The 27,665-nt window shown below is 35.8% G+C and overlaps 1 protein-coding gene across 1 annotated transcript in view; it reads right to left on the reverse strand.

Annotated features, from left to right (window-relative positions):
- DNAH5 (dynein axonemal heavy chain 5) overlaps positions 1-27,665 on the reverse strand; it is a 193,295-nt gene that overhangs the window by 22,674 nt on the left and 142,956 nt on the right. The window contains exons 59-71 of the mRNA XM_063451949.1: positions 26,139-26,339; positions 24,460-24,639; positions 22,384-22,521; positions 21,053-21,188; positions 19,100-19,416; positions 18,525-18,680; positions 14,417-14,599; positions 10,915-11,158; positions 6,646-6,760; positions 5,643-5,833; positions 5,074-5,195; positions 3,532-3,681; positions 3,181-3,426 (exon numbers count right to left, since the gene is read on the reverse strand). Coding sequence (XP_063308019.1) covers positions 3,181-3,426; positions 3,532-3,681; positions 5,074-5,195; positions 5,643-5,833; positions 6,646-6,760; positions 10,915-11,158; positions 14,417-14,599; positions 18,525-18,680; positions 19,100-19,416; positions 21,053-21,188; positions 22,384-22,521; positions 24,460-24,639; positions 26,139-26,339 — 2,379 coding nt within the window. The remainder of the gene's footprint in view (positions 1-3,180; positions 3,427-3,531; positions 3,682-5,073; positions 5,196-5,642; positions 5,834-6,645; positions 6,761-10,914; positions 11,159-14,416; positions 14,600-18,524; positions 18,681-19,099; positions 19,417-21,052; positions 21,189-22,383; positions 22,522-24,459; positions 24,640-26,138; positions 26,340-27,665) is intronic.

Raw genomic sequence — 27,665 nt, forward strand, 5'->3', positions numbered from 1 at the left:
GAAACTTTGGGATAGTTGTAGTAACCTAATTTTCGGGTTTTTACAACCAAAGGGTTGTGTGCAACCTGCATATCTGAATATTTGAAGTTGGACCTTGGTAAATCCAGGTGATATGCAGGAATTACACAATTATCTTGTTAAACCCAATTGAGAAAAATGTCTTGCCTAACAAATATTAAGGTCTAGTGCTGAACATTTGTGAGCTTGTGTGTGTTGGGGGGAGGGGGAGGGAGGAGTACACATAGCAAACTTTGGAAAGTCAAATATGTAATCAGAAGACAAAATGTGAGACGGAAGGCTCAGAACCATGCAGAGTCCAAAGGAGGAGTCCAGGAGTGTATGTCGAACAGTAAAGACACATGATATGCACTATATATGCACTATATGTAAAAAAAGTTATATGTATATAGTGCATATATGTATAACACATATATGCACTATATGTATAAACAGTTTTTAAATAGTGTACAATAAACTAGTTAATAGTTTAGTTACTTTATTGCTTCCAATTTTGGGGGCTTTATAACTCTGTATATCATGGTTCGTCAACCTGGTCCCTACCGCCCACTAGTGGGCGTTTCAGGATTCCGGGTGGGCGGTAGGGATTTCCAGGTTGATCGGGCGGGCGGGTGCGAGCTGGCGGTACCCGTGCGACTGGGTACCGACGTGACCATTTGCGGCTCCGGCCCGCCCGGTAAACCGCCGGGGCCGCCTTCCAAAGTGTCCATCGGGTGGCCCACGCTGTCAGGGCCACCCGATGGATGCGGATTGTAAGGGGGCCCGGTCAGCGCTGGGCGCTTTAACAGCGCGACCGGGCCCCCTGTGATGACATCAGAGCTGGGAGGAAGTGATTCCCCGGTCACTCCTCCCAGCTAAAACTGAGAGCCGCGCGGGAGGAACACCAGGGAGTCAGAGTGGGAACTCTGACTCCCATCCACCTGAGCCACCACTGGACCCCAGGGAAAGTCACCCTCCTGCACCTTAAAGGTAGGAAACAGGAGGGTGACTTAAATATAATGTGTGTGTGTCTTTGTAGGTATGTCGTGTGTGTGTGTGTGTGTGTGTGTGTCTGTCTGTATGTGTCTTTGTATGTATGTCTTGTGTGTGTGTATGTTTCTGTCTGTGTATATATGTGTGTGTGTGTCTGTATGTGTCTTTGTATGTATGTCTTGTGTGTGTGTATGTGTCTGTCTGTATGTATGTGTGTCTTGTCTTTGTATGTATGTCATTGTATGTGTGTCTTGTGTCTGCATGTGTGTGTGCATGTCTGTGTGTGTCTGTTTGTATGTGTGCCTGTCTGTTTGTATGTGTCTTGTGTGTCTGTATGTGTGCCTGTCTGTATGTATGTCTTGTGTGTGTCGTATGTGTCTTGTGTGTGTGTGTGTGTGTATGTGTCTGTCTGTATGTATGCGTGTCTTGTCTTTGTATGTATGTCTCATTGTATGTGTGTCTGCATGTGTGTGTGTCTATGTATGTCTTATGTGTGTGTGCATGTCTGTTTGTATGTGTGCCTGTCTGTTTGTATGTATATGCTGCAAGACTAAATATTTGATATCTGGTTCGATTTTCGTAAGGAACAAACGAAGGTCTCTTTCAGTGATATTCAGACGACTTCTCTGTTTGCGCATAATATGATTTCTCATTTGTGCGTCAGCTCATCTCCTCTCCCTCCTCAATTCCCCTCCCCACCTTTTTTCCCCTTTTTTCTATTTTTAACCGTCCTTATAGCAATGCCCAGTAGGAAGGCTGAGCTAGGTAGCCCACTTATTATAGTCCACTATAACATACAGACACACACACACAGGACACACACACAGGACACAGACAGGCACACATACAAAGACACAGACAGGCACACATACGTGTGTGTGTGTGTGTATGTGTGCCTGTCTGTGTCTTTGTATGTGTGCCTGTCTGTGTCTTTGTATGTGTCTTTGTATGTGTGTCCTGTGTGTGTCCTGTGTGTGTGTCTTTTTTGTGTGTCTGTATGTTATAGTGGACTATAGTAAGTGGGCTACCTAGCTCAGACTTCCTACTGGGCATTGCTATAAGGACGGTTAAAAAATAGAAAAAAGGGGAAAAAAAGGTGGGGAGGGGAATTGAGGAGGGAGAGGAGATGAGCTGACGCACAAATGAGAAATCATATTATGCGCAAACAGAGAAGTCGTCTGAATATCACTGAAAGAGACCTTCGTTTGTTCCTTACGAAAATCGAACCAGAAATCAAATATTTAGTCTCGCAGCATCAACCTCATGGATCTCATTAATCACTAGTAAAGGTAATTTCAATTTACTTTATTGTTTTCTCATTAAACGTTATAAAGTTAAAAACCTTATAAACCTGCATTAAGTAGAAATAAAAAGATAAATGTACGTACATTTATTTTTTAAAAAACACCCTCCTTTCTTAAAAATATTCTGCATTTGCGCGAAAACTGGTGGGCGGTAAGGAAATTTTTTCAACCAAAAAGATGCATTAGTGGGCGGTAGGTAGAAAAAGGTTGACTACCACTGCTGTATATGATATGCAGAATACTCTTTTGTAAGGGAATACCACAACAAAGAGGTTGGGACATCAGCAAGCTTTCAGTGAGCTTAGCCATCTTTCTCTGTTGGTCATATATACTGGTAAGCCAAAGTAAATGAATCCCAATTACAGTTTTCATCTGAGCAAACTGAAGACATTTTAATTAATTTCTTTTTTAAGTGATTGAGACATCACTCCAAACAGACTATATGTAGACTCCAAACAGACTATATGTTTGTGTGTTTCTAATACCAGCATTAATAGCACCAGTCCCACCCCAAAGGCTAAGGGGTAGAGGAATGTCATTTACCAGGCCATCTCATCATCTACAAAATTATTGAAGTTTAGAGATAAACCTTTGGACCCCACATGATTTTTATTTTTAATCCACCATTTGCTGTTTTTTGGATGTGGTTAAAAGAGACTTGAAGCCTCTCTTAGGTTGCACACCTTTCTTAGTTGGAAACTTTAAAGTTGACATTTTCAAATTGAATCACATTTTAGCAGCATGTTGTAGTTTTGTTTTATAATTTTTGTCCTGAAAAATATTTTAGATAAAATGACTGCTCAAATATTTGCTTTAAAAATAGATGTTATTTCGTTTTTTGACAAATTTGAATTTGGCCATGTTTTTTTTTTTTTTTTAATCTTACATTAGTCATTGTTTGCTGTAGAAGTTTTCGTGCATGAACTTCTTGACCTTGTCCCATAGAAACATAACGTGTCTCTATCTTCTGTCTCTTTCCAAGGGCAATGATAGTATCTGTTGGATCAGATCCCATGGAAAGGAAGCAAATGAGGGGTGTTCGAGGGTTAGATTCTTCCCAGGTTTTCTCCAAATCTAAAATCACTCCTTCAGCATATTTACTTCCCATCGATTCCATTATATACTTCCTGGCCTTTATAAGGAAATATATGAAAATTTATGTTAATACAAATTCCCTGATGGCTCTTGCGCAATAACAAATCTCATTGAGAACTCTCTGAAACATGAACTAATTTACCTGTGCAATAGTTCTGTCAGGACACCAAGATCGGATCAAGAGTAGGCGTTGAAAGCAATCAAGTACTTGATCATATCCACTTGGAATAAGTTCCTCTTCTGGATAATCTTTATCAAACCATAATTTCCACTGCTTTTCATTTCTTGTAATCTAAAAATGTAATGTTCAGAATATTTATGATTTGAGATGTAAAATCTCAAGGATTCTCAGTGCCAGGGAAGGACATGATTTTTGTAACCAGTCAAAAATATGTTGTTTTGTATGCCAAATGTATTTTTAGTTATGCATTTATCCAAATGCTTATACATGCGATATGTCAAATGTATCTCTCAACATGCCATGTGCCCAATGTATCTCTAAGCATGCAATTGTAATACTGGTGGTTGTAACTATCTTATTTTTTTCCATAATGTCTCTCGGAGTAAAAACATATCAAACTGGTTAGATTATACATGCTGTGAGTAGATAAAACAAGTTGAGCCTTACAGTCTTCCCATTACTTTACATTGCTTAGGAAAGCCTTAGCCACTGGGTGGTTACCTCAAGAATTAACAACTTTTTTTTTTAGAAAACAGCTATTATCATATGTGTATGCAATACAGTTGTGCAAGTGGAATGAAGAAAAAGGGGTAAAACACAAAGCCAAAGGATTGCATCCACGACAAGCAACTGATGGGTACATATGATTGCTTAGGGCAAGAACCTTTCTCCTCTCAACACAACAGAAGGAAGAAAAAAATACTTCTAGTAACACTTACAGGAATACTCAATTAGCATTGAGACACCATATACCTTTTTTATTTTTTAAAACAAGCATACTTAGAGACTATTTTTTTTTAACAATAGTAGAGTAACAATTTGTTCTTATATATAGGCACCAACAAGTCCATATCGCATCATTGTACTCCATCCCGAATACTCCTTCAACTTTTGTTTCTCTTTCTTTAGAATGTATAATGCTTTATTTTAAACCACTGCTGATATAAGCTTACACTGGAGAATTCACATGTTACTAAACAATGCTATTTTCACAGACATTTTAATATCCATTTCACTTTTGGCTGTGCTGTGTGGTTTTGAGGTCTATATATCATCATAGTTGTATTTGCTTAAAATGCTAATTTATTATAATTGAAATGGTTTGTTTTTGTAATAATGCATATAATGTTTTGTAGAACACACAGTGAATAGCAAGGAAAGATTTGATATACACTAGGTTACAGATGCAGAATGCTGCCCAAGTAATTACGTCTGACAAACCTATTTTAATGTTAATCCATTCTATGCAAAACATTTTAACAAATCTATTCATAATGAATTGGATTTGTGTTTAACATAGATTATTTATTATTTCACTAAGTTTAAGAATGCAATCATTTTGGCTTTATACAGATTGCAGAGTTCCCCTCTGTCCATCTATAAAGCACTTATGCTTTTGTATATGGAAAATTAGTTTTGCATGAAAATAAGTTTTAAATGAAAAACCACATAGCAGATAACAAAAATAATCATAACATTAGTAATAAAAAATACCATGCACACCTGGTCAAGAATGTGAGAAAATTGCCTCAGTTTACTTAATTCCACAAGATTTAACCATGTCATATCCAGTATCCATTTAAACGGTTTGGGAGGACAGGCTTTCAAATCTAAAGATGCACCACCTGTAAAATAAATATTAAGCAACTTAAGATCAATTGGTTTTAACACGTAATATCATGTGTAGATTATATTTGTTGTACAATTATTATAATTTTACATTTTTTAAAATTTAAATAAAATAAAAAAAGTGATACAAAGCTCTCCCACATCTCGATCACACTTCCTTTATTTATACTCTTCATGAAGCTCAATTTTCATATTTAGTAAACATAGGTCAGCATTTAAAACGTATTACTTTATAGATGACATGGAGTCCATATTGATCGTATATCATTCTAGACAGATAAGTTAAGAATAGGGCTGCCGAAATGTAAAAAAGTTAGCTAGCACAATTTACAGATCAAGATTTATTTCCTATATAGTGACTCCTTGACATAGTGGACATGACAGCGTACTTTAATGGGATCCTCCAACTATTAGAAATGTTCTATAGTATCATCATGGTTTACCTTTAATCAAGGTTAGGAACTCATCATGTTTCACTCTGTTGCTTTGCATGTCAATCTTCAGCGTGAGCAGCAATGTAAATAGGAATTTATGCTCCTCATATAGTCCCCTTGCAGCATATTTATAGACGTCATATGTCATGTGCTCAATTATGTTTGCAATCCTTTTGCTGGTAATAGGGCTTTTTGCAGATCTGAACATAAGAGGTACAAAGTACATGTAATTACCACAACAAAATTACAGACTATGGTGATCTGTTCATTTCCATATTATTTACAAGATATTCAACTATCATGTTTGATTAGGATTTCTGCTTTCCAAAAGAAACATTTTGCACACACGTCATACAAATGTAATTTAGTATATTTCTGCTAAGCTATTATTTTACTTCTGTTTCTTTTAAATAAATGTTGCATGGTAAAATAGTTTTTAAAGTTTTATTTAAATTGCACAACTTTTACAGGCACATCTGTTAAAATAGTGTATGCAATGTCCAGACCAGCAACTGGTAATTGCACTATTTAGTCACAGAACATTGTCTTCACAGACAATACATAACTGGATAAAGTAATAAACAATGGCTGGGAATTTACATTTTTAGCCACCCCATTTTTGAAGGCAGATGTTGGCCATCCCTACTGTACAGCATTGTTATTTTAGAGCTTGTAAAGTAGGGAGAGGCAATCTTCGGCACTCCAGATGTTGTGGACTACATCTCCCATAATGCTGGAAAAGCAAGCTCACAACATCTGGAATGCATAAGGTTGCCTACCCGAGTTGTAAGAATATCATTAAGTAATGACAGATAATAGGAAGGTATGTGGAATGCAAAGTCCATATACCATTCTTACAACAGAAGCCTTTCTTACAATAATAAACAATTAATTTGACAGAAGTCAAATGTAAAATTATGAAGGCAATATTTGTGTTGCTCTGTGGGTAAAATAAAGTAATACAAATACAGAGGTCCAGTTGCATATTAATAAAAAATAATTAAATACATACCTGGCTAATGATAAATCAAAAACTCCCAAGAACTGTCGAAGTGAGGTTTGGTACATTACATTAACCATACTCATTTCTGTTATCAAGAAATATAATATGCTCCCTCTAGTAGCAACTGAAAGAAAAAAAAATATATATTGTTATATAGAAGGTTTGTAACTACGGTTAATGACACCTCAAGCAAAATATAGTCCATAGTAATGATGACGAAAAGTTGGTCCTTGGCTGACTTAGAACTTCAACTGCAATGAGGCCTTGGCAGTCTAAGATTGACAAAGCATCCTGGGAGTAGCTGGTTGAAAACAGCTGTTCTACCTTTTGGACATCCTTGGGTGTGCACATTGTTGCATCTTCTGAGTGAATATTATCTATTGCATAATGAACAATTTGTACCTTTGAATAAACGTAGGAAAATAGATCCAACATAGAAAAAAATGTGTATAGGTTTGATAAGTTTGTAGGCTAATTTTAATACAATCAGATTGCATCACTGAGCTCTATATAAAACATATTTAAATACTTGTATACAATGCAATTTTCTCTTAAGCATTGAAGAAGATTCTGAACAGTAGTATACATAATTAACATTGTAAGCATGTTTTTATAGTAATAATATAAAACACATTTACAACATTAGTAGGGCTTAGCTGAGCAAGAAAGCTGACCTAGCCTCTGGGAGAAGAAACATTCTATAAATGAAGTATGATATGGTATTTTTAATGATTTCATTAAGTGTATCTACACACAATTATAGTCCGATAGAAAATGAAGACAAGAAAACCAATATCATATATGAAGACTCATCATTAAGTCTGAATGAGTGCAATTAGGGCATGGAGGCAGATCCATAAATTTAAAACTCTCATGACACCACAATGTTAAGCAGTCAATATAACTATCTCAAGAATTAAAGTTTATTTACTGTTTATAAATATACACAAATCTTGCTGGAAATTAAACTGCTTATTCATCAAGTCATGTAATATAGATATCCTATAGGTTGGATCGAAAATATGTAAATGTCAAGATGCAATCCGTCCATGATGTACAATACCTTTTATTAAACAGTGATAACTATTCTCATAGGAGAAACAACTAATTGGTCTGATTCTTATTATTTAATACTTCCCTGATGGCTAAATCTATGGCAACCACATGTATTCCTTATCTGAGGGTATATTTACAGTTTTTTACTGTTTGGGATCATTCAAATGTACCAAGATACCCATTCATCACATCTTATCGTAAAGGTAGAATTAAGTCTCTAGCTTGGCTACAGAGTTTCCTACTTGGCAACATTTATCTCTCTGTGTTCAATATCCTTATAAAAAAATCACAATAATCCAATAGCCAGGTATGTATTCCCAAAATAACCTAAATGCGCCTCCACAACAGGCACAAACAGCAAAATAAACAGTTTACCTAACAAATGCAATTATCAACAAGGTGTTAGGTACAAAAAGCAATAAAATAGTGAAAATGTAATAGCACAATATGGAAACATGACTTTACCCCTGTAGTTTGTATTTTTAAATTAATTTCTGCAAAAATGTTGATTAAAACTACAACCCACACAGCTAAATTTAAAGTCACGATGCATGCTTCCACATTGTGTCATTACATTTTCAATACTTCATTCTTTTTTGTATGTGTAAAATATTATAAAATAATAAAACATAACGTTTTACCTTCTTTTTGCATTATGATATTCATGATAAATTTGTTTCTATTAAAGGCACATTATATATAAATGAAGGCACTGTTCCTTGTGCACATGTAAAGGAAACTTTAAATAAGTAAACCAGTCATCGAAAACACTAAGCATGACTATTTTTGGGTTCTGTATTGAAGGCTTGTTTGTGATATGAGTGAGAAGTAGCTAAGCAGCATTGTATATACAGTGAGGTGAAAAAAGTATTTGATCCCCTGCTGATTTTGAATGTTTGCCCACTGACAAAGAAATGATCAGTCTATAATATTAATGGTAGGTGTATTTTAACAGTGAAAGATAGATTTTTAATCAGTTCCTAAACTCTCCACCATGGCCAAGACCAAAGAGCTGTCCAAGGATGTCGGGGACAAGATTGTAGACCTACACAAGGCTGGAATGGGATACAAGACTATCATCAAGCAGCTTGGTGAGAAGGTGACAACAGTTGGTGCGATTATTCGCAAATGGAAGAAACACAAAATAACTGTCAGTTTACATCTGTCTGTGCTCCATGCAAGATCTCACCTCGTGGAGTTTCAATGATCATGAGAAAGGGGAGAAATTAACCCAGAACTACCCAGGAGGATCTTGTTAATGATCTCAAGTCAGCTGGGACCATAGTCACCAAGAAAACAAATGGTAACACACTACGCCATGAAGGACTGAAATCCTGCAGCTCCCAGAAGGCCACCCTGCTCAAAAAGCACATGTACAACAGGTTGTATGTAACTTGAAATCAGCTGTATGGCACATTGAAAGACTTTGTGATGTACCCCACCCCCTCCCCTCCCCTCCCCTTTCTCTTTTCTGTACCCCACATCCCATTACTTTACTGAAAAATAAAATATTAATATAAAAAAAAAAAAACACATGTACAGGCCTGTCTGAAGTTTGCCAATGTGCATCTGAATGATTCAGAGGAAACCTGGGTGAAAGTGCTGTGGTCAGATGAGACCAACATCGAGCTCTTTGGCATCAACTCAACTCGCCATGTTTGGAGGAGGAGGAATGCTGCCTATGCCCCCAAGAACACCATCCCTACCGTCACACGTGAAGGTGGAAACATTCATTCATGGGGGTGTTTTTCTGCTAAGGTGACAGGACAACTGCACCGCATCAAAGGGACGATGGATGGGGCCATGTACCATCAAATCTTGGGTGAGAACCTCCTTCCCACAACAAGGGCATTGAAAATGGGTTGTGGATGGGTACTCCAGCATGACAAAACACACAGCCAAGGCAACAAAGGAGTGGCTCAAGGAGAAGCACATTAAGGTCCTGGAGGGGCCTAGCCAGTCTCCAGACCTTAATCCCATACAAAATCTGTGGAGGGTGCTGAAGGTTCGAGTTTCCAAACTTCAGCCTCGAAACCCTAATGACTTGGAGAGGATCTGCAAAGAGGAGTGGGACAAAATCCCTCCTGAGATGTGTGCAAACCTGGTGGCCACCTTTAGGAAACGCCTAACCTCTGTGATTGCCAGCAAGGGTTTTGCCACCAAGTACTAAGTCGAAGGGGTCAAATACTTATTTCACTCATTGACATGCAAATCAATTTATAACTTTTTCGACATGCGTTTTTCTTGAATTTTTTTTTGTGTTATTCTGTCTCTCACTGTTAAAATACACCTACCATTAAATTTATAGACTGATCATTTCTTTGTCAGTGGGCAAATGTTCAACATCAACAGGGGATCAAATACTTTTTTCCCTCACTGTAAAAGTAGCGGTTTAAATTTAAACTTCAGAATTACATGTTCAGACTTAAAGGGACACTGTAGGCGCCCATACCACTCATTGAAGTTGTCTGGGTGCAAACACCCCTCACTCTTAACCCTGAGCATGTAATTGTTGCAGTTTTTATGAATTGCAATAATTACATCGGTGGGTTAACTCCTGTTCTAGTTAAATCTTATAGATCTACATCACAACTCATGTTTTAAAGGAACACTATAGTGTCAGTAACACAAGCAAGCATTCCTGACCCTATAATGGTAAAAACACTATCTACCCCTCCCCCCATCCCCCTAAATATAGAAACATCTTACAGTTCTTCAAGTCTGCTGGTGCTGGCTCTGCCCCTGATCTGCCTCCTTGGCTGATATCATCAGAAGTGATGATCTTATCCAATCACAATGCTTTCCAATAGGAAAGCACTAGATTGGCAGAGATGGTCAGTTCTGTTCATCGCAGCCAAGCAGGCGTGTCGGGTGAAGAGCCAAACAACGCCCTGGTCAATCAGCATATCCTCACATTGAATCAATGCATCTCTATGAAGAAAGTTCAGGGTCTCCATGCAGAGGGTGAATATACTGAAGGTCAGTGCTGCACACTGTACAGCACTAACCCAGGAAGCACCTCTAGTAGCCATCTGAGGAGGGCCCACTGGAGGAGGCCCTAAGCTGTAATGTAAACACTGCCTTTTCCCTGAAAATACAGTGTTTACTGCAAAAAGCCTGCAGAGACTGCCTATACTCACTAGAACAACTACAATAACATGTAGTTGTTCTGGTGACTATAGCGTCCCTTCAAATACTGATAAATTGTTTAAGGTAACTTACCAGGCCTGTATTCTTCTCGAGCAGAGTTGATTTGTATTTCAGTCTCAGCTGATATCTTAAGTTTCTGAGTGACCTCATCTGATGTCCTCTTGGTATTACCAAGCACAGTGATGAGACTCTCATCATCAACCAGAGAACCTTGTGTGCTTGTTAATCTGTACAGCAGGTTGTCTTCCAACTCTTTTATCTTTCGCTTGTTAGCAGTCACATCTTCCATGAGATCTGTCCTTTCCTGTTCTAGTTCCTGGTATCAATAAAATAGAGTACATTTAAAAAATATAGCTATTATATATATATATATATATATATATATATATATATATATATATATATATATATATATATATATATATATATATATATATATATATATATATATATATACACACACACACACACACACACTGATGAAAAAAGCCAGCACTCAGGGACTTGTAGAAAAAAATCTAACGGTGTATTCCAATATATCACTATTATGTCCAAAATAAAAATATCAGGCCCAATCAACTGGTGCAATACCAATGATAATATTACAAGGTTTGCACCTTTATTGACCTCTAGATTGCCAGATTGTATTCTGATCACATACTGGTTTGTGTTTTAGAATCAAGTATTTTCTCATCTCTATACAGTTTCTGGTATATTTTTGCATCTTTCATTCCATAAAATATCTATGACCCTGGCCAAGGACAATGATCTAAAATTTCACCTGACCCTCTACTGATAAACCCAGAGGCTTTAGTCCACACAATCTGGTAGCTAATCCAAGGGCTCAATCTACAGGAGGAGTTTTTGTACAGATAGAAGGTCCAGTCTGTATTTGAGTTTGATATAAGTGTCCTGTCTTTATTACCCTCCCAAGTCTTTCTATACTCTTTCATTATCCTTTATCTTTTTAAACATGTACCTGTTTTGTTGGTGATTCCCATGAATATCTGGTCATATTAACATCTCTACAGTGGATATAGTTTTGCCTCAATATTCTGCAAGCATAATCCTAACAGCAACCCTTATGCAAACATAGACTACTATACACAATTATTTACTTTGTAATTTTACATACACCACAATTTTATCACATACCATACTCTCCCTTATATACACATATTCTTATTATATTTTATTGTTTACTAGTGGATTCAATTATAATCTCCCAATACTATGTGCATGCAGCCAAAGATTTGCTTATTCAAGGCTGCCCATGCTAGTAATTTGCCTAATAACTGAGAGACTGTCATAGATATGTCACAACACATCGAAGGCTAATGAGATATTAGACAGAAAGAAATGAATCCCAATAACATTTGTGTCCAGAGACTCTCCAGTCTTGTTTCTGCAACCGATATCGACAAACCAACAATTTTGCCAGAATATTAGAAAATATATGCGGTCATCACAGAAGAATCATATGGCGTATGTAAAGGCCCTATGTGGAAAACATTACATTATAAAACTATAGTTCAAAGATTTTACTCAGGATTTCTAACTTTCCATTGAATGAACTGTTTTATTTCATTATCCCCCACCACTAAAGTGGTCAACATGAGTTTCTGTAACCATCACCTTATTATCATGTAGTCTGGTTTTCATAGGATTAATGAAAAATACAGATTAGGGAATGGCTCACAAAAAATATAGTTTTAAAGGGAAACAATAGTGCCAGGAAAACAAACTTTTTCCTGGCATTATAGCTCCCCCCTCCCTGTAGTGCAGAAGGGGTTAAAAAAAAAAAACTTCTGTCACTTACCTCAGACAAGCGCCGATGTCCCTCGGGTCCGCCTTGACATTAGGATTTCCCTATAGATGTCCTCATGCACAGCGTCGCGATGTTTAACATCAATTAGTCGACCAAAAGTCACCTAACAGCCAAGAAGTTTCTCTTGTGGCTGTCTGGTAGACAGCCACTAGAGGTGGAGTTAACTCTGATAAGTAGTTATTGCAGTTTCTTAAAAAGGGTGAAGGGACCTGGGACATTGCACCCAGACCACTTCAATAATTTGAAGCAGTCTGGGTGCCTATTGTGTCCCTTTGACTTTTACAAGGCTACTTAAAATCACCTGCAAACATATATGGTGATTCAGTTGCATCCCATGGCTGGCTTTTAAACTCATCACAGTAAGTGAAGAAAATCCTGCATAGCCTATATGTACAATTAGACATACAAAGGATATACAATTGGTGATATACAATGACATACGATTGGTACAGTTGGTATTCTAAATAGGATTTATATTTAAAGGGACACTCCACTGCCCAAATACAAAAATTATAAAATCACTGTTTAGTAACTTTACCCCCCCCCCCCCCAAAAAAAAACAAACAAAACATGCATGCATTTAATTATGCCCTTTTTATTAGGGGTAATTAGTGACATAGGTTAGGGGAATTGATGGATTGTTCTAATAATGTTTGCAGTAGTTAGATTTATTCATAAACATATTTCAGTTGCATTTTGTTTTAACAAATTTAAAATAAATACAGTTGCAAGAAAAAGTTGGTGAACCCTTTGGAATGATATGGATTTCTGCACAAATTGGTCATGAAATGTGATCTCATCATCATCTAAGTCACAACAATAGACAATCACAGTCTGCTTAAACTAATGACACACAAAGAATGAAATGTTGTGAATGAGAGCTCTTTTGTGCGAGGCATCATTCACATCAGGCAATGCTTCTTGTGAAAAGCAAACCCAGAACTGGTGTGTGTTTTTTATAGGGCAGGACAGCTGTAACCAACACCTCCAATCTCATCTCATTGACTGGACTCCAGTTGGCTGACATCTCACTCCAATTAGCTCTCGAAGATGTCATTAGTCTAGGGGTTCACATAATTTTTCCACCTGCACTGTGAATGTTTACATGGTGTGTTCAATAAAAACATGGCAACATTTCATTATTTGTGTGTTATTAGTTTAAGCAGACTGTGATTGTCTACTGTTGTGACTTAGATGATGATCAGATCACATTTTATGACCAATTTGTGCAGAAATCTATATCATTCCAAATGGTTCACATACTTTTTCTTGCAACTGTATATACATCCAATACTCAACTATAAAATTCCCTTTCAAATTAATTGCATATTTTTTGAATTTATGGCAATTGGTGAGCCATCTGAATTCCATAACTCTAAATCCATATATGACCAAATCATGAAACAACCAAAATAGAAAATGGACAAACAGTTTAGTTTGAAAAAAAGGGGTGATTGATGGGAGAGAAAAAAAAAGAGAAAGTAATGTTTAGAAACCAGCCACTGATTGTATTCACATTGCAAATGAAACGTGATCAACAGAAGGATAAATGGAGGAACAGTAAATAAAATAAATAAATCTGTATTTATATATTGTAAAAAAAAATAATAATTATATATTATAGCTGTGTCTCAATTTTCCACTCTTTTTGGTTACTCCTTCTCATTTGATCAGTGAACCAAATGCCAGTAAAAACTAAAATAGTCCAAAACGTCATTGAAATACTACATTAGCATGCATTCTCACCTGTTTTTCTGTAAGTATGACTCGTCCAAGTAGTTGGTCTTCCAGGCCTTTCATGGTCACAGTGAAGTCAATAATAGAGGTGCGGGCACTTATTTCTGGAGTGTATGCTGGGTTAGGAAGCTTAGTGGTAATGTAGAGTCTAAATCCATTCATGACATCAACTTCCTTATCTCCAACTTTCACCTTTAAAACAAGGATGCTAGTTCATGAAAAAATATATATATATATTTTTATAAATCAATAAACCATTGTTAATTTGGAGTGGTTTTTTTTAACCCTATCTATGCCAGGTGCATCAGCACAAAAAAAAAATATATATACACACACACACACATACATATATATATATATACATATATATATATATATATATATATTTGCCTTATATATATCTTCCCCAGGAAAGCTATCCGTAAACACAGTCTCCCATTACTGTCACAACAAAGGCCTCAATTTAATATTGTTAGATAAGCTTTTTAACCCCTTAAGGACCAAACTTCTGTCACACATGTCACGTGTCCTTAAAGGGTTAAATCACAATCTGTTAGAAAAAAACTTTTCAAATTCTATATCTACAAAAATGTCTGTAGACATTAATGGTGACATCTGTAGATAAATAATTGGAGTTTTTCTAACAGACTTTGATTATTTGAAAAGCTTATCCAAAAACCAAGGCCACAATTGTCTGTACAATAAATACTATATCATGACATATCTGTCTACCTCAAATTCTCCCATATTGTAAGCTCATTTGAGCAGGGTTTTCTTTTACTCTAAAAATTCCCTTTCAAAATATGTTGGTGCTATATAAATGATAATAATAATAATGTTAATACACATTTAAAAAAATAGACAAAATAGAAAAAATGATTCTATACCTATGTTTTTCATTAACATTTTGCAACTGAAAAGCAGAAGATAAAGTGTATTATTTTTTATCTTATACATTATTATCTAAAATCTGATTTCATAGTGAATGATGCACCTCACAATGATAAAATATTCATCATACTACTGCCAAGACTGGCTTACGATAGCAAAATAATAGCAAAAAGAAAAAAATAATAATGATAATAATAATAATAATTGCAGCAAAATTCACCCTGTACAGACAGAGACCATTTATTTAAAGATGTGGATTTCTCAATTCAGTTATTGTGTATCGGGTCAAACCTGCCTACATATTTTGGGGAGAACTAAGGACTAACCTATCCCCATGATTCAGTTGCCTACATAGGCGTGCGCACAGGGTGTGCCGGGTGTGCCTGGGCACACCCTAATCCCCGCAGCACGCCTATGGAGTGAGACCGGCAGGGGAGATCTCAGGATCCCCCCTGTCGGCTCATGCAGAGCCGGTGCTATCCGCGCCGGCTCTGCTCTCAGCCTCCCTCCCCACTGGCCCACATGCAGGGAGGCAGGAGAGGACCCGGGGAGCTCTTGCCAGCAGCTCCGCCGGGTTCCTCTCGCGGCAACGCTCAGATCTCGCGTGAGTGAACTCTAGCCCTGCGGGGTTAGGACACTTCTGAAGAAGCCTCTATAGGTGAAACGCGTAAAGTGGATTTTTTATGGACTTTCTCATTGAGTATTCTATATATATTGTTTTTTACTGATTTATATGTATAATAAATAGTTATAATCTTAACTTTTTTACTACTCTGAGATTTCCATTATATTTTGCTCCTGGTTTACATCTTTATTCCTTGGTGGGGATTATACCACCTATGCGCTATTAACTAGAGCGAGGCACGCTCTAGTAAATGTGAGTACGATATTTTCTATTCACTTACCATTTATATTTATACCAGTATATACTACACTATGTGGATTTTCCTGTCTGTTTTCTCTGTTTGAGACCATCAAGACGTGGACTACCTCATATTTATCCTAGGACGGGGATCATTCCGTCTACGCGCTAAAACAGCAGAGCTCTGTATTTAGCTCTGCTAAATGTGAGTGTATTACCTTACATGCTTTTTATTGTTTCCAGAATATTTACAGGGTTACACTATTGTTTTGTTTATTTCTCTTTTTTTGAGGTCTACCATTATACGACCATAAGGATTTGAGTACGTATGTTCGTATCAAAATAAGGGCGCGGTTTCCTTTCTCTCTCTGTTCACCATTATTTTATCATAAGGTGGGGAATCCTTGTGCTGGTCACTGCTGCCCACTTTACATCACTCGTACTACTATAGCGAGCGCCTATACCTTGTTTGTTTTGTATATCATGATCACCTGTTATGTAACTGGAAATGTAACCTCTCATTTAAAAATACTTTTGTGTTTATATTGGGGTTGTCATGAGCACCCTACAGATTCCTTAAAAAGGCATAAGCCCACTCTTTTTAAATATAATAACCTCCTTTCGAATAAAATATTAAAGGGACACTATAGTCACCAGAACAACTACAGCTTATTGAATTTGTTCTGGTGAGTAGAATCATTACCTTCAGGCTTTTTGCTGTTAACACTGTCTTTTCAGAGTAAATGCAGTGTTTACATTACAGCCTAGTGACTGTTCACTGGCCACTCCTTGGATGGCTGTTAGAGATCCTTCCTAGGTCATGGCTGCCTAAACTGCATCCAAACATTCAGTATCTCCTTCCTCTGCATGCAGACACTGAACTTTCCTCATAGAGATTCATTGATTCAATTCATCTATATGAGGAGATGCTGATTGGCTAGGGCTGTGTTTGAATCATGCTGACTCTGCCCCTGATCTGCCTCCTTGTCAGTCTCAGCCAATCCTATGGGGAAGCATTGTGATTGGATCAGGCTACCACTTCTGATGATGTCAGCAGACTGCTTGTTTTTCTGAGGCAAACAGCATGCAGAGTTACAGCTTCAGGCTTGAATACAATAAGATTTTGCTATACTTATGTAGGCATGAGGGGCCGGGGGGGGGGGGGAGGGGAGGGGGGCTAGATGCTGGTGTTAACACTACAGGGTCAGGAATACATGTTTGTGTTCCTGACCCTGTAGTGATCCTTCAAATGTTATCTTCGAAACAAAACACATAATGTGTGTTTGTGTGCTGTATGCAGTCTTTGGGGCATAGATAATTCTTCATAGTTCCAATTAGTAGATGCAAGTGGGAAGCTGAGTTTGATAAAAAGACACAAGTGGGGATATGGGATACAAGTGGAGATATGAGTTGAGTTGGCATAGGAACACGAGTGTGGGGTTGAATGAGCATATTTAAATACATGTCTGAATTCCAACACACTCCAAACTAGCATACAACTATTAACACACACTATTCGATACATTGGTATAAAACACAGATTGATTGATGGATAGATGAATAGATAGATGGACAGCTGTTTTGTTGTTATTGCAACTCATCAGCATGAGGTTGGTTACAGGCTTGCTATTACTTGCAGAGCACAAACACAGAAAGTTATATATGAACTTGCATTTACAGATACATTGACACTCAACTGCACACAAAACCTTGTATTTCAAACATAGACAATGGATCATTGTGAAGGTATACACAAATACAGTACTTACACTTTTACAAATTAACTATTAAAAAATACATCGTGCCTTCACATGTCATGATACAGCTAATCAAATGCTTTGGGAGGCATGCAACCATGCATGGCAAAATGTTACACAGTGCCAGTCAGTTGGTTTCTCTGACACCATATGATTAAAAGAGGGGAATTTTACTTAATTATTTCAGTGGTAATACCTCTAGTGGCTGTCAGTGTGAGAGGCAGGATAATAATGCAATGAAAACATTGCCATTCCTGCAGTATAGCAATGTTTTCAGCTGCAGGGTTAAAACGGATGGGGAGGGGGGGGAAACATGGTACAAAACCACTTAATTGAGATGAAGCGGTCTGGGTGCCTAAAACCCATTTACTGTGCACCCTTCTCTCAGCTATTTTAACATTCTGTGTGTTTTTGAAAGTATTCATTATCTAGCTCTAAATTAACTAAGTATAGATTTTATCATTTTTAAGATGTATGATGTCTGACTTGACCTTCATTTGGCCACACTGCAAATCTGGTTACATTTACAGTGATCATCCCAAATATTCAACACATTTTTTAAAAATCAAAATACATGGTATCAATTAATTGAATAACAGTGTCTTACTTTGTAAGTAGATCCAGTTTTGATAAAGTTTTTCTCCAAAACATTATCTAGAGCTGGATCAAGCTCTTCACCAATATCCTCAATTAGCAGTGGTCTTCCAAGTGAGAGACTGTCCTCTAGATGATTTCTAAAGTACTTGTGGTTGAGGGAAGTAATCTAAAAAAAAAGAACAAATAGTTTATTGAACGCCTTGCTTAACAAATAATATTTTCTAGTTTTAGTATAATGTTAAAAATATATAATTTAATGATTGTGTCTACATACCAAGTCTCTAATGTAACACCTCCAAATTGCTATTACAGAATATTGCTCGTAGGATATTATACCTTGCAGATTAGTGCTCAAATAATTTTAAAAAATACTTTTAAATAGTGTATGAGTATTAAGACAGTACGAGATGAACTACAAAAACATGCCCATACAAAATGTATAAATTTATTTTTGTAATTTCTATAATGACGATAGGGTTCTGTAAATGCAACTATGTATTTTAGATACATTTTTTTAAATTACTATTTACTCTGTGAGTTCTCATGTATCTAATGTGCATTGTATTATAGATGATAGGAAAATACCTGAAGCTCATTTTTGATTTCTTTATTTTTTATCCATATTTTTCCCTGTGTCTGTGGATCAATCAACAATGGATAACGTGCTGCTTTTGTTACAATGATTCCATTCTGAATGGAGAGATCATCATTTGGCAAGCCTTGCAGATTCCATTCGCTGATAGTTGGAGTGTCTACTAACATATCTGTTAGATTTAAATTTAATCCAAATGGAATTTTTCTAGTTTTCATTTCCTTTCGCCAATCCGTCAAAAGGAAGTTGCGAAATTCTTGATTAAATGGTCCGGAGTATGACAGGAAAGCTGTAGCAAGTAGCACATCACCTGAAATAAAAAAATCCATTTCAAATACAATCAAAACATAAAAGTTCTTATAGAGGAACAGAAATAGTTGATGGTAACATTGTTAATAGTTAGCACCTAGAAAAGGGAATATATTGAAGGCCATATTCATAAAAGGAAACATTCTGGGTAAATTTGAAGCATTGCCTACAAAAAACAATGAAATATATTTTCTATAGAAACCTGCATAAACCAAATTCACCTTAATTCACAAAACCATGAATGAATATTTTGCAAAGTAAATAAAAAAAAAAACAGTATTTCCATTTCAGTTTTGCGGCAAACAGGGCTGTCTGCATGGGCAAGCTGGGCAGTTGCCCGGGGGCCCCACAGGCATGGGGTCCCCACCGCGCTGCCATGCATGCCCGGCTGACAAGGGAGAGCCTTTGATCAAAATCAAAGGCAGATCATAAGGCAGATCGCTCTTCCCGCGAGAAGGCTGTGTGGAATGTTGCCGCGCATTACCATACCATCAAAGATAAGAAGGAGGGTAGAGGGGGGGGGGGGACATAGAGATTTTATTTAATGTATAGTAGTATTTAAAAAAACAAAAAACATTTGCTACCTGCACCCCTCAAACTCAACACACAAATCACTCCACACACACAGCCCCACACCCCACACTCACAACACCCACGCACACACAGTACTCCACACACAAACACAAGGCTTCTGTACACACAAACACATACACTGCACCCCTCATTGCAGTGTATGTGTATTTAGAAGTCTGTATGTATTCAGCAGTCCCTGTATGTGTATTAAGCAGTGTGTGTGTGTGCGTTCAGCAGTCTGTATGTATTCAGCAGTCTGTATTTGTGTGTGTGTAATAACTCATTGGACTGTGTGTATTCAGCTCTGTCTGTGTGTACTCAGCAGTCCAAAGGGTTCACATACTTTTTCTTGCAACTGTATGAATAATTGCATCAATGAAATAACTGTTTATTATTATATTATTAACAATTATTGTATTATTATTATTATTATTATTGCGTAGGCATTATAAAGCTGTATATTGTGTTTGTTTCCTATGTGTCATCACTATTTGTTCTGAATCCTCTAGCACAGTACCCCCTAACAGTCCAGGATTTAGAATTATACCAGTTGTACCAAAGGTGTTTTTAGAAAAAGAAAAAAAACACTTTAGACAACAGGGAAATCCCTAAATCCTGGACTGGTTTGGGGTACTTGAGGACTGGGTTGGGAACCTCTGCTCTAACAGATGTTTATTAACTATGATTTGCACAGTAACACTTAATTTTTGAATTACAATTATTAATCACATATACTGATGCCCTCAATATTGTACTGAATGCTGGGTTTTGAAAGAGACCCTTTGTTATCTATCAGGTATATAATTTGCTTATTTAATTTGTTTTCATCCGGTAAGACCATTGGTCAGAAATGCATTTAACCATGGATCAGCGATTACAGTAGCCTACATGCTGTAAGAGTGCCTACATTCTGTGCTCCATTCCTAATGTTACTTGTGCAAAATTACTAGTTCAACTCAGACTATTATATAGGCATGATTAACAATAGTAAACAAAATGAAGAGAACAGCAACAATCCTAACAAAGCAGTTAGACTTAATAGAAATAAAAATACATTTACATACCGACAAGTCTCTTAGTCTGTGCAGCAAACTCTTTACTTTGCTCAGTCCATCTTTCTTTTTCTCCTGCAAGGCCACTGATCAAGCTAGAAGCAGTTTGCATCTTATGTCTGCATCTATCTGCATCTTCCATCAGAGTCTATGTGCATAAATGAAATAAAATTGCATTAGAACACTCTAGATTTGAGTAGAACATATATCCTACCTTAGATAAAACCTAGAATGATGATCTATATACATTAACAAAATCTAGATAGTTGTTGATATTATAGAAGGAGCACACTACCCATATATATGTCTTAGCATCCAAGTTACTCCGGTTGAGGTTAATCACATTTCCAGAGATGCTTAGCCAGTCTATATTATTCCATTGAGCTATTAGGGACAGCTAAAGGGTGCTCTAGAAAATTGTATGGTGTTGCACAGTCAATATTCTAGGTTACATTTATTTTAACACTAGTTGTCATTACATTCTCCTCTGTTAATCAAGATACAGGTAGATTGCAAGGTATGTTTGCATGTAAAGTAGCTTTGTTCAACACCTAAAAATCTCACCTTCACTACCACCCTCATCTGTGCTCAATGCAAGTCTTATAGGCAGTCTGCAAACAGTATCACATTTCTTATCTTATTATTTTCTTTCAATACGTTTTCATAAGCTTTTTTTCCATTGATATAATAACTTTGGATGAATGTTTAAAAGCCATTTTTCAAAATATTAACATATAAAAAATAAATATTAAAATATTAAATGTTTATGGAAGAATTTAAATTATTTGGAAAACTTATACAAAAATATAAAATAAATGTATATAAATATATTTACCTGCTTCTTAATATAGTCACAGTGGTATTATAAGGAACCCCAATAGTAAGGCAACCTTTGTATTAGTAATGTTAATGTTTTAACTTCTGCATGCAGTCCTACCAACTGAATAACAAGGTAATCTGGACTGACGACATTAACCAATCTGCATTGTATACTTTTGAACTGTGTAATTAATTAGAATATGAATATATAATGTTTTCCAAGTTATATTGATGTCTGGTAAAACTAAAATACTTTAGATTACAAAACATTTACACAGTTCTAATTTTGTGATTTTGTTTATTCATACTCGATACCCAGGTAGAAATCATCAGATTATATGTTAATCTTTAAAAATCCATTGCATAACATGCATCAGTTTTTTTATGCTGTTGCTTCTGTGATGTATTGTTGCAATTATATTTTCCCATTGTTTTTACTATTACATTTTCAATCTGGGCAGTGTCCTAAAGTCTTTGATAATAGTCAGCTTGAGAAATTCAACAAACAGGGCAATTATACTAACCTGCTTTTCCATCATCGCCTTTTCATACTGTGCTTGTACAACATCGAGCTCAGCTTGCTTAGCATCTAATTCTGCCTGTGCTTTTTGTAAGTCCAAATTGGCAGTAGCAAGTCTGCTCTCCTGAACTGCTAAATTAGCCTATGGAAAAATAAAATGAAAATACAAGAGCTAAAAATGAATTGGCATGAGTCAGGGAAACAGTGTGTGATTTCTAATTACATAATTCAATTACAAAGCCATTCCAACTGGATTGTCAACATGCATATTTAAACTATATTGCTAAAATAAAATGGTCATTCATATTGTAAAACTAGGATACACAACAAGATAGTATGTTCTTTTCAAAAAATAGTCACATATATGAAAACGAATGCCTGTTTATGTCTCTCAAATTACATTAAAAAGGTGGCAAAGACTTAATCAGTCTCAGTATTGATGCCTTATGAATAGGAACACAATGGTGGGTGTTTAATAAGAAAGATGTATGGGTCCAATCTCAATCTCATAAGAAGGTTGCTTGTGTTGTAGCTGAAATCAATTCTATAAAGTTGTGTGGTTTTCCACAACATCCTAAAATTCCTTTGTATGTGGACATTACTCATAATGAACAAGGACTAATCATGTCTGTACAGTTTATAGGCTCTTATCTCACATGGATTCAGAGATATACACATGCAGCTATTTTAGTTACAATGACTAAAATAGCTACCATTAAAAACTGTAAAACCCTCAGTAATCTCAGGAAATATGCCCCAGTGAAGCCCCAATAACACCTTCACCTTGACCCTTACACTACCCCAACATAATACACTGTCGCAAAACATTAACCTCCACACTACCCTAGCACTAACCATTAACCCCTATACTACCATAACACTTACAGTAACCCCAACGTAAAAATATCGTGTAATAGAAAAGATTTGGAGCGATTTGCAATTCATCAGATTTTATAAAAATGTTACCAAACAAACCAAAAGGGAAATGTCTGAGCAGGTTTGTTTCAGGAAATTCTGAATTCCATACAAGAAAAAAAAAATGATAGATGGGAAAAAAAGATAACTATTGATGGCTGGGAGACAGTCACTAAATACTAAACTAAATGTTGATTTTATTCACATATCAAGAGAGCATTGAGCAATAGAGGGAAAATGGAGGCACCTAAAATCTATATCTATACACATACATATATATTATATATTTAATAAATACACATATAAATATTGTTTTTATATTTTACTGTTCCTCCTCCCTTTCCCTTTATTGGTTACATTTTTCAGTGGACCAAATGGTGGGTAAATTATTCTATCGGTGTTCTGCAAAATATATAGATATTATTTTATGTGAATATTTAGCAATACACTTTTTGAACAATTTTCACTCTCTTTCAGTTAATCTGATTTGGTTACCGATCCTTTTCATTTCACAGAGATGAAATTCATGCATTCTGAAAAGGTTTCCTTCTTTCTTATTTTCCAATAATACATGATGCAATAAGGTTTGGAAGTGTGCTTCAACATACAGTATACGTGAGAAAATAGCTAAACAAAAATGATGAAATAGTGTGCATATAGGTATTTGTAAAGACCCTGAAGGCATTACTAGTATTAATGCTTACTAAAAGTGGAAACAGGATGTAAAAAGAATATCTGCATGTGAGCAGAATGTCCACATAGAGTAAACACAATTAAATCATATAATTCTAAAAAAAAAAAACATATTTATAGCAACCTTTATCGATTTCTGGAATGCTAATGTAATGCTGACAGTGAAATGGTAAAGTTTCTTTATTTCTTCCACTTACTTGAGAGTAGGAATGATATGAACCATTGAAACTTCCTGTACTGTTCAAAGTAAGGGATGAGCTTACATTTTCAGTAATATATTTCACGCATTATATCAGTCACTATTGGCTACTGTCAGAGAAATTCATACCATTTAAAGGATGGTAATCATAACTATAGTATAAATGAGGGAGATGTAAGGTTATAGCGACTATTTTTATCGAGTTTATTATGAAAAATACATAAAATTAAAATTATTCTCAGTTTAGATAGTGGTAAAATGGTTAAAAAGTACCTTTAATGGCAAGACCTCTTTGTTTATAGAAAAAAAAGAAGCCATTGCTTTTGTCCAGGAACAAAGTCCAGCCACATTTCCACACACCCTCTTTGCAGTCTCGATGTTGTAATCCGGCATTTCAAAGTATGGGGCTAGAAGTTCTACCATTTCTTCATTGATTGTGTCTTTTGGAAATTGCTACAAAAAGTATGTGGGAAAATAATTGTTAATCTAACCACACACGTATCAGCAAAATCACAACAGTTTACCTTGGGTAAATGAAAAATACTTAATTACAATTAATACAAAATATATACAATCAAATTAAAAATACTAAGGACTTGATTTCTCACCTATATTTATATCTGTAACAGCCAGGATATTAACTTTGCACAGTCTGAAAATGTTATTGTATGGTTTGTGCAATTTATTGTACAAAACAAATTATATTCAGTCTTTAGATTTGAACTTACATTTTATATATTGCTGTGCTAGCATTTCCAGAGTATACCATGCAAATTATTAACACACCCAGTGTTAGTTATGAGCTTGCCATAAGTATATTTGGTTAATTACATGAAAATGCTGCAAAAGTGTGTTTTTATTTTGTTTTTACTTAACCTTGCTGCACTATTCACCCTTATAAGCTCTTCTGTGTGCTTAGTGTTCAAAGACATAATAGTTCTGTTTTAAATTTAGGATGGGGGTTTACTTCCAGATAAATAGGTTATTCTTCTTACATGTTGCTGAAGAGGGTGGTACATTTAATAGATCAGGAGATTGGAGACCTCAATTCCAATATTATCACTGGACTCCCTTATATTCATTCCCTAATATTCACTGGGATATTTCTAACACTTTAGTGCAATCCCTCTAACTAAGAGGGTGTCAAGAGGACTCCCCATATATCTATTAAACTCATAAAACACAGCCAATATAAGTAGGACATGTGATGTAAGTCAAATGTCAAAGAGTAAAAAAATTACAGCCAATCAGTAGCAAATGGGCTATAATGAACTGTTCTTGATAGCTGAAGTCTATTTTGAATTATTTGTTTTTTGCAAACTACTTTTTTTCCTTCACACTCCTTTATTTATGAATATCTTGAGAAAACAATGAGCCCTAATGGGGACTACCTAAAGGACAAGATATTATATTTTGCCCATTCTCATACATCTGTATATCCGTTGCTTGTTCAGGCTGGTGTCATACATCCATCAACAAATGTATTTATTTTTATTTTTTTGTTTCTGAACCAACATTTCTTGAAAGGAAAAGGGTAGTTGAAAAATCATACCTTTAGGAACAGACAATATCAATGTTATTCATTAATCTGAGAATTGCTGCAAATTTAAACTTAATTCAAAGACAATTTCAAACGTAAGGACAATGTAGCAAAACTGTAGAAATTCTCCAAGTCAAAACATTAATATTGAAATGTATTTAAATTCCCAACAATTCTCATTTTATGGAAAAAGCCTATATGATTAAAATCCTGGCTAATCACTGCTTTGGTGTTCTATTAAAATCATAGTCAGTGACTATTTTGACTGCTAACCGAAAATTATCTAGTGCTAGAACATTGTTTGACAGTGAAAACAAACCTATAGGAAGTTCTGATTCCTCTGTATAGAAAAACATAAAACTTCCACATTTCTGTATGTTAAGATTATATCCCAGCTTTTTAATTTTAATACCTGAAGACTCTGTAAGAGGTTCCCGATCATGAGCTTGAGGGATTCTTGCCATGAGGGAACTGTACATCCTTTCTCTGGGTCCATTTTTACAGGATTGACTTTTCTTTGGAACAGTAAGAGCACACAGTCCATAATTCTCATAATAAGATGAGGTGGTCTTCCCAATGTCCGTACTGTAGAAATGTCAGAAGGCTTAATAGTCTAAGAAAGGAAAACAAATAATAATTGAGAAACAAGGAAGATTAATATTCTGAATTTGATACTGGAAATCCTTGTTTCATAAGGGAATACTTAATGCTCAGTATTTAATTGTACTATTTTTTTACGGGGGTTGACAAAATAATTATTAAAGATGTTTCTTTATGTCAAAACTACAGCATGCACCCAAACCTAGAGATGAAACTCCTGTTTTTCATCATTGGTTCATCTTAACATTTGTTAAAGGGACACTATAGGCTCCCAATGAATGGTAAAAGTGTTAATAAAACTGAAATAAGATAGTGAAAATATATATTACGCTATATTCAACTATCAATAACCGTAGGAAGGGTAAATGGAAAGAAAAGTATTTTTCTAAACAAACCTCAACTGGAAACAAAGGCCCCTATTCAGGGCCTAAAAATAGATAGATATAAAAGAGCAACCAGAATAAATCATGTTGCAATTCCAGGGGGAATGAGTGGAAATGGTTTATATAGATCAAAACATAAAAAATATAAAGTAAATAGAATACAAATAAATCAAAAATAAAAATGATACTTATATGACAGATAGAGACGGAAAATTACAGAAAAATAGAAAAATAAATAGTTGGTTAGCTAAAACAGCATAAAAGTGTCTGCAACAGTGACAATAAAAATGTAAATGATCACAGTGGTTATGGTCCTATTAAAGAGTACAAAAAAGTCATTTGGATACAAATATCTACATATAAATAACTACATAAAATGTCCCACAGTGTGGCAAATAATAGCCAAGTAACAAAGTTATATTCACTATTGGAAACAAAATGTAACCGCTGGTACACAAAGCAGACTCCTATTGGAAAAACAGCTACGTGCCACTCTGAACAATGCTGTATCAATATAATGTATCCACCAAAATCTTAGAAAGATAAGGGGGTAATACACAATTTTGTAACATGTCTTATTATGGGTGCTCTTTTATATTTAACTATAATGTAAAGGATTACTATAATCATCAGAATAACTATAATCATCAGGCCCTGCAGGCTTTTTAAGGTAAACAGTACCTTTTCAGAGAAAAGACAGTGTATAAATTACTGACTAGTAACACATCTAGTGGCAGCAACTAGAGGTGCTTCCTGATTCAGTGCTGCAAAGTGTACAGCACTGGTGTTCAGAGTCTCCAAACTCTGCATGGAGGTGCTGAACGTTCCCTATAGAGATTCATTGATTCAATGCATCTCTATGAGTGTTGTGTTTTGCTGCGCATGCACAATAGTCAGTTGGCTAAAATCGTCAAATCTGATTATTTTAGCCATGGAGGTGGAGTGGGGTGTTCCAG

The sequence above is a fragment of the Pelobates fuscus genome, chromosome 4 (genome assembly GCF_036172605.1).
Source record: "Pelobates fuscus isolate aPelFus1 chromosome 4, aPelFus1.pri, whole genome shotgun sequence".
Taxonomy (NCBI): domain Eukaryota; kingdom Metazoa; phylum Chordata; class Amphibia; order Anura; family Pelobatidae; genus Pelobates; species Pelobates fuscus.